The sequence below is a fragment of the Mus caroli genome, chromosome 2, assembly GCF_900094665.2.
Source record: "Mus caroli chromosome 2, CAROLI_EIJ_v1.1, whole genome shotgun sequence".
Taxonomy (NCBI): domain Eukaryota; kingdom Metazoa; phylum Chordata; class Mammalia; order Rodentia; family Muridae; genus Mus; species Mus caroli.
Genome location: NC_034571.1, coordinates 114,007,434 through 114,020,216, shown reverse-complemented (window position 1 = coordinate 114,020,216; position 12,783 = coordinate 114,007,434). Strand labels below are relative to the sequence as shown.

General features: G+C 40.9%; 2 protein-coding genes across 7 annotated transcripts in view; one reads left to right on the top strand and one right to left on the bottom strand.

Moving 5' to 3' along the window:
* Nucleotides 1-1,052: 1,052 nt before the first annotated feature.
* On the top strand, nucleotides 1,053-7,097 carry LOC115029087 (zinc finger and SCAN domain-containing protein 29-like; the record flags this gene model as incomplete). Its single annotated transcript, XM_029468377.1, has 2 exons — nucleotides 1,053-1,521; nucleotides 3,718-7,097. Coding segments are annotated over 2 exons (1,326 nt in total), but the record flags the coding sequence as incomplete, so codon positions are not given.
* Nucleotides 7,098-8,110: 1,013 nt separating this feature from the next.
* Nucleotides 8,111-12,783, bottom strand: part of Adal (adenosine deaminase like) — an 18,452-nt gene continuing 13,779 nt past the window's right edge. For 4 of the 6 annotated variants that reach the window (XM_029474485.1, XM_021156727.2, XM_021156728.2 and 1 more), the window contains exons 9-11: nucleotides 12,319-12,457; nucleotides 9,978-10,078; nucleotides 8,111-9,476 (exon numbers count right to left, since the gene is read on the bottom strand). In XM_029474485.1, coding sequence (XP_029330345.1) covers nucleotides 9,264-9,476; nucleotides 9,978-10,078; nucleotides 12,319-12,457 — 453 coding nt within the window. In that variant the 3' untranslated portion in view covers nucleotides 8,111-9,263. Of the gene's footprint in view, nucleotides 9,477-9,977; nucleotides 10,079-10,193; nucleotides 10,302-12,318; nucleotides 12,458-12,783 lie in introns of all 6 variants that reach the window. The other 2 variants (XM_021156730.2, XM_029474486.1) reach the window with 2 other exon arrangements.

Genomic DNA, 12,783 nt, shown 5'->3' with positions numbered 1-12,783 from the left:
CCAATATTGAATCATCCTATAGGAAACAGAAGGTAGGGATGACACATTGCGGGTCTTTTTTTTTTTTTTTTTTTTTTTTTTTTCCCTGACAGCTGCTTTTCTAGTTGGGATCAGAACTGTAGAGAAATTAGTAAACAGGATGGGCGACACACTGCGCACATGTACTTAGGTATCAACATGATTTGTTTTTCTTGTGACATAGTGCCTGATGAGGATAACTTAAGGAAGGTTTATGCTGGCTCACACGTGGAGTGTGTGCATTCTGCTGGGAAAGGCAGTGTTGAGAGTTGCTCTCAGTGTGGCAGTAGGAGCTGGAGGTAGCTGGTTATGCTGCTGCATCTGTAGTCAGGAAGCAGAGAAAGTGATGCACACTGGTGCTCAGCTTGCTTTCTTTCTTTTTTTTTTTTATATTTATTTATTTATTATATGTAAGTACACTGTAGCTGTCTTCAAACACTCCAGAATAGGGCACCAGATCTCGTTACGGATGGTTGTGAGCCACCATGTGGTTGCTGGGATTTGAACTCCGGACCTTTGGAAGAGCAGTCGGGTGCTCTTACCCACTGAGCCATCTCACCAGCCCTCAGCTTGCTTTCTTCTCCTACCTTTTAATTCAGTCCAGTACCCTAGCCATGAGATGGTGCCACACAGTCAAGGGTGGGTCTTCCCTTAGGTAAACTTTTCTGGAAACACCCTCACAGACATGCCCACAGTATATCTAGTCAAGTTCACAGTGCATACTGACTGATCCAATGATCGTGTAGAAAGACTTCTTTTAAGTCACTAAATGGTACTAATAAAGTTCTCTGAAATCACTAGAGGATACAGAAACAAAACTATAATTCATGTAGAGGTTTGGTGATGAATCTAGGAACCTGAGCTTGGATGGCCTTCCTGTCTCTCCTTTGCTTATAAATTGAACCCCAGGCCTCTTGCATGTTTAAGGTACATTCTGAACTAGTGTCTCCAGCTTAACTGGTTTTCCTAGAAGCCGGCAGTAAAACTGAAGAGTTGAGGCTCTAAAGCACTGGGTTAGGTGATGCTGAAATCTCTCTTCTGGTGCAGGTGTACACTGGGGCTATGAAGAAACCAAGACTTACCTTGCAATTCTCAGTGAGACTCAGTTCTACGAAGCCCTCCAAAACTGTCACCGAAACAGCCAGTTATATGGAACAGTTGCTGAGAGACTGTGGGAATATGGCTTCCTTAGAACCCCAGAGCAATGTCGTACCAAATTTAAAAGCCTACAAACCAGCTATCGGAAAGTCAAGAATGGCCAAGCACTAGAAACCTGCCCCTTCTTTGAAGAAATGGATGCTTTAGTGAGTGCCCAAGTTGCTGCCCCACCTAGTGATGACCAGGAAAAAGAAACAGTTTCTTGTTGCCTCCAGAGAACCAGTGAGGCTGAACCTGAGAAGCAAGATGAGGACACAGAAGAAGATTCAGATGGTGAAGATGATACTGAAATACCTCCAGAGGCTGTTATAACCCGTGCCCCAGTCTTATTCCAGAGCCCCAGTGGTAAGGTTCTTTATTTCTGTTTTTTTGAGACAGGGGTTTCTTATTTTGGTTTGGTTTTAGCTGAGATTTCCCTTGAACTCGCTGCATACCCAAGGATGTCTGCCTCTACTTTCTAAATGGTGGTATTACAGATGTGTGCCTCCATGCCCAACTAAGAGTCATTCAGTTCTCATAAGTAGCAAAAGAGATGCTATAGAAATTAGGTGAAAAACCTCAAAATTTTGAGAGCTGGCCACTACACTGAGCTCTCCTGAGTTCTTATCTTTCTTCCTATGTTTCCTATCTATTAAAACAGCTCAGTGAGAAGATGCAAATTATTAATGTGGCATCCTTCATTACACTACAACATCACTTGAGATAGTTGCAAACTTTGTAGATTTACTGTTATTTTCATGTGATGCTAAAGTGATTTAGTGCAAGTAACTTAAGCCCTAAATTTGTTAAGCATTAAGACCTTGGGCTGGAGGTATAGTTTAGTGGTAGACTGCTGGCTCTAGGTTAATCATTCCCATTGCAAATAAAACAAAAACTACATTACAAGGTTGATGTAACTGTGTTACTGAGGTACTATGTGAAGTATCCACTACAGTGCTAGGCACATAGTAGGTATTCAATAAATAATAGTTATCACTTCCATAAGTCTTTAAATCAGCATTCTGATGTTGCATTGAATGTTAATATTTTACTAAAAATGTTGACTTCTGGGTTTGGGAAATGTTAAATAATCCTTTTGGAGTTAATAATATTAAACATTATTAAATGTTTAATAATCCATATTAAAGATTCTAAGATCTCAGTGAGTCCAGCAAATCTCTATTTTTATGGCCCACCTTAGTGTTAATCTTCTAGGAAATTCACACACCGGCTGACACGCAGTATTCCTTCGCTTGTAGATTTAGTCTAAGGAATTCAAGAGCCAAAGCTAATCTGAAACCTGTAAATGAGTGTAATTTCTCATAGTTTAGGATGAAAGGCTGGCATTTGCTTTTTAGAATGTTAAAAAAGCTGCCTAGTTGGGCTAAATTACAATGTTTTTTGCAACATTTAGGTTTTAGAGAATGTCTAAAGATGCTTTTCTTTTGAGGTTCTTTGTTCTTTAACAGATGCTAAGTATATGTTTTCTTTCCTGTTTTTTGCCTCCTTTAGCATGTACTGGAATGTGAGGGGGAGGGGACTTACCAAAAACTACTTCTGGATATAGAAAATTTCCAGGAGATGTTCCTGAGTGTTTCCTTCTAATCCCTTTAATCACTGGCAGTGGACAAGACCACAGTAATCCCGAGAGGCAGGAGAATGACAATGTGGAAAGTGTCTTTCTGTAAACCCTTCTTGCTGTTGTGAGTTTTTCTGCAGATACTGGATATTCAGAAAGGGTTGAACAGTAACCAGCTTCTACATAGGCTATGTAGATGAAAGGCTTGTGACAGATCCAACACAGGGAAGAAAAACACTAGAATTTTAATATAATAGTAATTTGGGTACAAGAGCTTTTCTATTTTATATTATTATTATTATCATCATAGACAGGGTTTCTCATTATGCAGCCTTGGCTGGCTTGGAACTTGCTTTGTAGACCAGGCTGGCTTCAAATTCATAGAGATCAATCTGCCTGCCTCTTTTTTCCAAGTGCTAGGATTAAAGGTGTGTGCCACCAATCCCAGTTTAAAATTTTTTTTAATATTTTAAAAAATTATGTCGGTGCATGTGTGGGCTGTGTACATATGGATACAGTGTCCAAGAAAGCCAGAGGCGTCAGAGTTGCAGTCACTGGAGCTGGAGTTACAGGTGGCTGTGAGCCCTTCTGATATTGGTGCCAGAAACTGAACTCAGATCCTTTGCAAAAGCAGTATGTCCTTGACCTCTGAGCCATTTCTCTAGCATCTCCCATGTTTTTAATTTAGGGAGCACATATGCCATGGCACATGTCTGAAGGATAATTCATGGAATTGGTTCTTTCATTCCCTTGTGTGGGTTCCAGGAATTGAACTCATGTCATCAGACTGAGCAGCCAGCACCTTTACCTGCTAAGCCATTTCCCACCTCCTACCCCAACATATGTTATGAATTCAAAAGGTGGAACTCACTGACCATTTATCTGTAATCCTCTACGGTAGTACTTGTTTCTCCCAGCTTTGCTTTGTGTGGTACATTTGATTAGGGGGATGAATAACTTTTCAAATTGTGTTCTTGTATTAGGTTTCGAGGCTAGATTTGATAATGAAGAAAATTCAAAACGGGATATTTCTGAGGAAGTACAGCTGCATAGGACATTACTTGCAAGGTCTGAAAGGAAAATTTCCCGTCATGTTAAAATGAGATGTAAAGCTAGTAAGAATGAATGCTCACCAGAAAGCCAGTGGGAAAAGACTCAAAGAGAGAAACAAAGACAACCAGCATTCCCAGAGAAGAATATAGGTAAAGTCCTGACCTATCAGAGGCCAGGCTTGGAAGACAGACCTTATAAATATGTCAAGTATGGCAAAAGCTCTGGCTCAAACTCCCATCTCAGGCATCAGGTCTCCCATGAGGTAGAGAACCCATATAAATGTGCCGACTGTGGGAAAAGCTTCAGCCGGAGTGCGCGCCTCATCAGACACCAAAGAATCCACACTGGAGAAAAACCGTATAAGTGTCTTGACTGTGGGAAAGGTTTCCGTGACAGTTCCAATTTCATTACCCATCGGAGAATCCACACAGGAGAAAAACCGTATCAGTGTGATGAATGTGGAAAACGCTTCAACCAGAGCTCAAGCCTTATAATTCACCAGAGAACCCACACAGGAGAAAAGCCTTATCAGTGTGAAGAGTGTGGGAAAAGCTTCAATAACAGTTCTCATTTCAATGCACACAGGAGGATACACACAGGAGAGAGACCCCATGTGTGTCCTGACTGTGGTAGGAGTTTTAGTAAGAGTTCTGACTTGCGTGCACATCACAGAACCCACACAGGAGAGAAACCTTATGGGTGCCATGACTGTGGCAAGTGCTTCAGTAAGAGCTCTGCCCTTAGTAAACACCGAGAGACTCATACTCGAGAAAAGCTGCTGTCATAGTCAGTGCTTAAGCCAGCCCCTGAGGAAGGGCCTTGGGAACTGTAGCACTTGAGAAGCCCTTTCCTGCTTTGTGCCCAGCTGGCCTAGGAAGCACTCCTCAGGATTTTTTGCCACTTTATTTCTTGTGCTTCCCAGATCTAGATGAGGCCAATGGCATCAGCTTCAAGATTAAAAAGTAGGTTTTGGTCTGACCTGATGGTAATCCCTCTCTCCTCTCGGTGCCTGTGTTGTTCCCTGAGAGAAGATATGGTAGTATATACTGTGGATCTCACCTGTATCCTTCACTCACACCGTCATTCAGTGCACGTCAATTGGAAAACCCGTTTCAGCAGTTTTTCAAGAAGCTGTGAGTCTTGGGCCATTTTGCTCACTTAAACCTGTATATACTCTTCATTTACCTTTAAAGAGTTTAAAGTCCATCTTGGTTCTATCTTTTCCCAAGAATCTGGAGCTGGGGATCTATCCAGCTCAGTGGTAGAGCACTTGCCTAGTATGCACAAGGCCTTGGGTTCAAACCTCAGACAGACAGACAGACAGACAGACACACACAAAACCCGCACATGTGAGGGGTGGGGACAGATAGAGTGAAACAATGTAAGTTTTCTATAAACAGTGACTATCTTAGTTTCTTCCAGAATCTACAAGGATTCTGGAAGTATATTCTACAATAGAATATACTACATTTATAGCATCTTGATTTTTTTTTTCCTTTCTTTTCCCTCCTTGCTGCTGCCACCGCCACCGTCGCCTCCTCTTCTTCCTCCTCCTCCTCTCCATCTAAATTGCATCTGTCCCTTGTGGACTAGCAGTCAAAAGAGCAAACTAGAGATGTGGCGATAGAAAAAGCAGTTAAAGATGCCCACAGAAGTCATCTGTTTCTCCTACATTCCACACACCTAGTATAGAGTCATGCAGCCAATGGGTGCTCAGTACTAATTGCCATTTCCTCAAGTATAGGTAAAACACACTATACCCTAAATGACAAGGAAAGTGGTGGTGCTACCAGTCTACACACACACACACACACACACACACACACACATATACACACACAACTATATATAAATAAAAGTATCTAAGCACAAAAGTAATTACAAGTTTTTACAATCAAGTGGTATTGACTTAATTCCCACAAATTCATAGATGTATGATAAAAGCCCTGTACAGTGCAAGTGAAAACACCCTACCGTGTCCTTATACTGGAAAACAGTTAATACACAGACATAGGCACAAATATATAGTTGCAACACTTACTATGTTTTGAAAGGCAGGGTCTCACTATGTAGCCCTGGCGACCTGTAGCTTACTATGGAGATTACACTGCCCGAGATCTCAGAGATCCGACTGCTTCAGTCTCAGTGCTAGTATAGAAGCACAGGTGCACATCACCATGAAAGCTGGCAACTGGGTTAAAGACATTTACTAAGCCTAGTAGTGTTACTACACAAGACATACTCTTTAACATAACTTGCTCTGAGAAAAGTCTAGAAAGTTTTTTTTTCTTTTTCAGGAAACAGTAAGCATTCAAAGGAAGGAAAGTGACTGGGTAAATTGGAGTGGGGCAGACTGTCCAAAACTAGTTGTAAAACTGATGCTAGGTGGGTGAGAAATGGGAAAACAGTGAAGCAAAAGAGGAGAAAATATAAAGCTCACTAAAGCTTGAAGTAGGAAAAAACCTTAAGAATGCATGATAGAGCCGTAGAGTCTGCAGAGAATCAATTAGCAGAGACAGGGACGGCTACAGGGAGACCCTGAGTTGTACTGAGCTGTGGATACTGCTGAGAGGAAAGCAGCATGGCTCTGGGAGGTGAGTTTAGGAGACTAGCTCCTTTGGGAGATAAACAGCAGAAATTACTGTCTATTGAAGATACTTTGATGAGCAGGTCAGAGAAGAGATGACCATGGCCAGATGGCCAACACATGGAAAAACTAATTTTCACATTTATTAAGATCTGAGACAGTAGTAAGGAGAAAGACTATCCTAAAATTTATTAGGATAAGTAATTAATTGTGGTCTTGTACTGAGGAATTGTAAACAAAGAAGTAACATTAGCAATAAAGGGAAAATGGTATCTCAATTATGCTGCCTAAGAAAGCAAGAAGGTACGAGAAACCCCTGTCTAACACAGGGCCTCGGGATCTGAGATGGCTTTGGAAGTGAACTGCAATGTCAAGGACGACGAGATTATTATCTTTAGTATTAATCTGTCTATGTATAGTATTATGGAAACAGGCATAAGGGTATTAGTAGACAGATTCCAATGTCAAGGACGACGAGATGATTATCTTTAGTATTAATCTGTCTATGTATAGTATTATGGAAACAGGCATAAGGGTATTAGTAGACAGATTCCAATGTATCTTAAACTGCTTCTGTTTCTCTTCCTCTAAAGCAAAATAATGTTTATACCTAGTCTGCCTCTCAGGGATATCATGTTAATAAATGTTATGCCCATAAAGTGCTCTGTTTTTCTTCAGCTGTTTCAGTACAAATTTTATATATACAAATTATATAAAATTATTAGTTTGGCCCTAAGTTCTTACAATCAAGTTGTGGATGGCAGAAAAATAAATTCTCTGATATTTTTCTTCTTGTTCTTTTATGTTATCTGTCTGAACCTTTTACATTGTAGGCAAAGAAATAAATTAATATCATATCAAGTTAACTGGGCAAGGTTTTAAATTACATAGGACCAACTCATCAACTTACAAATGAGAAGACAAAAAGAACAGGGTGTACTCTCATTACTAGAGGAAGAACTAGTTTATCTCAAACTACCTCATAAACAAATAGTGCCAGTGCTGAGGATGGATAGAAACAAAGGTAAAGCCAAAGAGAAAGCATTAAGGGGGAGCGAGAGGTCCAGGCCTCTAGCCCTTCCGTGTCTACAGCCTTTGCGGTAGAGAAGAGAGTGTCGTCTGCTCTCATGTTTCCTTAGCACTGTTACTACTTTTCCATATTTTCTCACTGAACATATTATACATTCTGATTTTCTGTCAATTTTTATTCTGTAACACTTTGAAAGGCTATATAATGCCTACACTGAGGGTGGGGATGTATTTCAGTGGCAGAGTGCTTGCCCAGCATGTGCAAGGCCCTGGATTCAATTCCCCAGCACAGTAAAAAAAAAAAAAAAAAAAAATCATTTTATAGATTTTATCTGTATAAGTGGATATACTTAGAAATATAAGGTTATAAAACAGTGTGTACCCTAAAAGGCAGACACAAAAATCCCAACCTTAAAATTGAACTAAGGGTGCCACCAGGTTTCTTCTTTGAGATCAGGGAAACCATACATTATAAGAAGGCAAGCGCTCTTACTCTCTTACTCCTGCTTCTCTCCCTTGCCTCTTGCTCTTGTTCCCCCTCTCTCCTCGTGGTCAAGGATGCCTCTACTTCTCTCTCCTCTCTGCCTTTCTTTCTGCCTCTACTACTCTCTTAACTCCCCTCCCCATGCCCTAAACAAACTCTATTCTATACTAAAAAAAAAAAAAAGAAGAGCAATTCAAGCATACTATTGTTTCAGTGTTTTTAATGCTGTGATAAAACACCATAACCAAATGTAATGTAAGGAAGAAAGGGTTATTTCCTCTTATAATTTGTAGTCTGTCATCCTGGGAAGTTGAGGCAGGAACTAAAGCTGAAGCCATGGAGGAGTGTTGCCTATGGCTTGCTCCTCGTGCCTTGTTCCATTTCCTTTGCTTTCCATCCAGAACCATGTCCCTAAGGGTGGTATCACCCTCTGTGGCATGGGCCCACTAACTGATCAAGCACTGATTAGGCCAATCTTGTGGGAATATTTTCTCAGTTGAGGGTCCCTCTTCCCAAATGACTCTAGCTTGTGAAAAAAAAACAACCAAGACATTTGTTATCTGCTAATGTGGCCATGGTATATGTGTGTTTATGTAAGTCTATACCTGTAGGCTATCATGTGGGCATGGGATTATTGGTGATCTAAGAACCCTAGAAGCCACAATGCTACCATTACTACAAAGATCTTTTAAGAGAGTCCTAGCACTGTAGAGGTCCTGGTAGCTTCCACAAGGAAGCCAAATAGAACCTGATTTTAAACCAGAAGCTCCAGCTATGTGTCTTTCTTACTTCAAGCCAGTCGTTCTTTTCTTTTCTGAAACTGAAGGGATTACTCCAACCCCCTTTATATATTTCTAAAGATATTAGAAGAAGGGCAAAGCCAGATTCTAGCTTTGTTACTACAGTCGCCTGACAAGTAGGCACCCACACAAACAGTTCAGGTGTGCACTGTGGCCTAACATCAACAGTCAAAAAAAAATAATACTTGAAAGGGTAAAAGGAAGTGGAAGGAGTCTGATTAAACCTAACAAAACGGAGATTTCCCTGAAGACAAAGAGTTTCAACTTCTCAGAAGGTTTACGGTCACAAATGTTTCTCAGAAGGGTTACGGTCACAAATGTCCAAAGAGCACTAAGTGCAAAACAAGAGTCACTAGGGAATGAGGGCTGAACAACCCTCCAGCAAGAGCAGCATGGAAGTGCAGCTATGCAAGACCTCAAGGTTCTGTCTGAGAGTTACTGAGCACTTACCAGTTGAAGGGGCTGGAGTTAGACCCCATATGTACTTGGCTACCCAAATTCAAGGGAAGTCATTTCGAGTGGGCAGTAACTGAGTGGGATACACAGGGGCAGGAAGATATTGGTTACAATGTATAATCAAAAGTAGTTCACCTCATTACAGTTTAACACTTTCTGCTTCAAGTGAGTCCACCTTTTTCTCAGTTCAGATCTGGTGTTGTCAGAAGCAAAGATGTGGTTGATGGATTCATAGGACAGATCCCACACCTGAGATGGGGTCAAATTAAATGTTTCTGCTGCCAGTTGATATTCTTGAGAAAGGTACGTCGCAAAAACACCTTTATCATCGGTCTGCAATGCAAACAAGAAGAGTCCAAAATAAGATGCTTTGTAAAAATTAACTTTTTTTTTTTTGTGGTTCAGAATCTTATTTTCCCATTTCAGGACTCTAAACAAGAATTTATAAATGTACATCTGTAAAAAACTTGTTTATATTAAAAAAAAAAAAAGACCAGAGTGCTTCAACCCTGACTGCATATTAAAAGCACATAAAGAAAAATTTAAAGCATATTCATGCCCAGGGCTCATCCAAGATCAAATAAAGCAAGAATCCCGTGGCATGGGTACTGGGCACCAGCATCTTTTAAAGCTTCCCCAAAATACTGCCCTACTGCTTCTCAGAACCAAATGAAATCGCCTGAGCCCTCTGCAGCCTCTCCTTCCTTCCCCACCCCCTCTAGCTCTGCTACTGGGACATTTCCTTCAGGCACTCAGGGAAGGCAGCAAGCAAGATAGTAATATATGGCTTAAGTCAATGTAACAAGAAAGAAGCAGAAATATAATACTTCTTACACAGATCACAGAAGGATGAGCAATGCTGTACCAAAATCCAAAGTGATGCTGGTCATAAGAAGGAACTGTCTGGCTTTTGATGTTTGAGGTCAAACAGAGTTCTAGAAGAAAGGGGAAACTCCATCTATTAAAGCAAGTAAGTGAACTCATTCATCGACTGCCATGCAGATCCACAAGGAACCTTCCAAACTCTGCTGATTTAAGCAGTTTCATTACCCCACAAAATGTTCATTACTTGTGATGTGGACTTGTTCTGAGTGGGGATGTGCCTCAGCAGAAGAGGGCCTGCCCTGCACACGCAGAGCTCTGCATTTGCTTCCAACACTACATAGAAACACACAAAATGTGCTTCAGATAATGCACTTGTACAGAGATATGTATTATCGCTGAGACTGCCACTATACCCAACTATAATGCTTTCTTCACTGATTTGCTTCCCTTGCTCTACCAAGATGGAGAGAAAGATTACAGGCCTGGAATATAACCAACCTATCACAATCCTTCATAGGGCTTCACATCCATTGTTTTTGGTTTGTTGTTTTAAGAAACATATTCCTGACTGGCTTTGGACTCACAGAGATCTATCTGCCTCTGCAGTGCTGGGAATATAGGTGTTCTATCATGCCCGACCTAATACTTTTTTTTTCTTTTCTTTTTTTTTGTCTTCTGATGAGTTCTAATGAAGGAAACTGTCTACTTCATTTCCTGCTTTATTCTCAGCAAATAAAGTCACTATTGGTGTAGTGACTGTAACAAAGTCATTATTTCATAAACAAAGCAAGTGTGTAATGATCAGTTGGTATGGAAAAACAGCTTTACAATTTCCCTAATTTCTTTTTTTTTTTTTTTTTTTTTTTTGGTTTTTTGAGACAGGGTTTCTCTGTAGCCCTGGCTGTCCTGGAACTCACTTTGTAGGTAGACCAGGCTGGCCTCGAACTCAGAAATCCGCCTGCCTCTGCCTCCCAAGTGCTGGGATTAAAGGCATGCGCCACCACGCCCGGCTACAATTTCCCTAATCTCTTAACATGTTTTTTAATTTTTATTTTATATGTCAGATGTTTTGCCTTTGCATGTGTATGTGTCACTTGTATGCCTAGTGCCTGAGGAGGGAGGCCAGTAGGTAAGTGGTGATCCCCTGGATCTGAAGGTACAGAGAGCTGTGTGCTCCCATGTGGGTTCTAGATACTGAACCCAGGGCCTCTGGAAGAACACCAGTGCTCTTAACCACTAAGCCACCTCCTCAGCACCAATTTATCTAGTTTTTGAGACAAGTTTCCCTAATTAATCTAGGATAGTCTCAAACTAGTAATGCTCCTGCCTCAGCCTCCTACATGGTAGGATTATAGGTCTGTGTTACCATGCCTGGGTATAATTCTTAATTAAATGTTAATCATTTCCATAACATGAATTTTATATTTGTTACATTTATTTAGAGGTAAGAAGAGAGAGAGAGAGAATATGAATATGAGAGGAACCTGTGAGTCTCCAGATAGAACTCAGGTCACCACAGTTGGCGGGATACTTGTGAACCATCTCACTGAACCTATGTGTTAATTTTATTATACTCATGTACACATGAGTGCAGGGCCTTGAGGAGTCCAGAAGAGGGCACCAGATCCCTTGGAGCTCTAGTTACAGGTGGCTAATAGAAACAGAACTCCGTTGCTCTGAAGAGATGGCTCAGTGTTCTCAACCACGGAGCCATCTTTCCAGCCAACCTTTACTATTCATTCATTCATTCATTCATTCATTCATTCATTCATTCATTCATTTATTTGGTTTTTCGAGACAAGGTTTCTCTGTGTAGTCCTGGCTGTCCTGGAACTCATTCTGTAGATCAGGCTGGCCTCAAATTCAGAAATCCGCTGGCCTCTGCCTTCCTAGTGCTGGGACTAAAGGCGTGTGCCACTACCACCTGGCTCGACCAGGTGTTTATTTTTAAATAAACAAACCAACAACAAAATGACAGAAGATTGAGTTCCTAACACTAGGCACTGTAGCAATCAGTAAGATGAACATAGGGACAAAGACAGAAAAAGGGAGAGGGAGAAAAAGAGGGAGAAGAGGAGAGGGAGAGGAACAGGGAAACAGAAAGACACACACACACAGACACAGAGAGAGAGAAAGAGAGATCTGCCCTCCTAAAATTTATCTTCTAATAGAATCTAAAAATTCCACCACTTAAATGAGACCAAGAAAGCACACACACCGTGTCTTACTTTCTTACTTTGTAAATATCTGAATTATAGATCAGTACTTTTCCATATAAATCTTGCAATCCAGGGCCTGGAGAAAGAAGGGCTAAAGGGCCGTCTAGGCCACATGACATTCTAAGTCTTACCGAGGGGTATCTGGTGTTGCCTCACGAAGTCCACTTGATCCGGGGCCCCTGCCTCGGAGGCGCTGAGGAACGTCCCATGCCCAATTCTGTCAGGAAGCAGACCCAGCAGCAGCTCTGTTTCTTTTTCCCTATTCGGAATCTTCAGAAGAGTGAGAGGAGGGTCAGTGGCCTCTGCTGGTAGCCAAAGTATTTTATTCTGCCCTCTGAGCAGTGAATGGCAACACTCTTAGAAAACATAATTACTTAAACCCTCTCAAACCTTCTTAGCTGTGTTAGTCATTTACAGCCTAGTAATAATCTTATGAACTGTGAACATAAAGAAGTAAAAGCTAAGAAAAACGAATTTCCACACAAAGAAATAGAGATCTGTTCTATATGTATGTAGGTGTGTACATGTGTTCACATATATTAGGAAAAAAAGGAGAGAATTACATTCACTAAATTTTTTTTTTTTTTTTTTTTTTT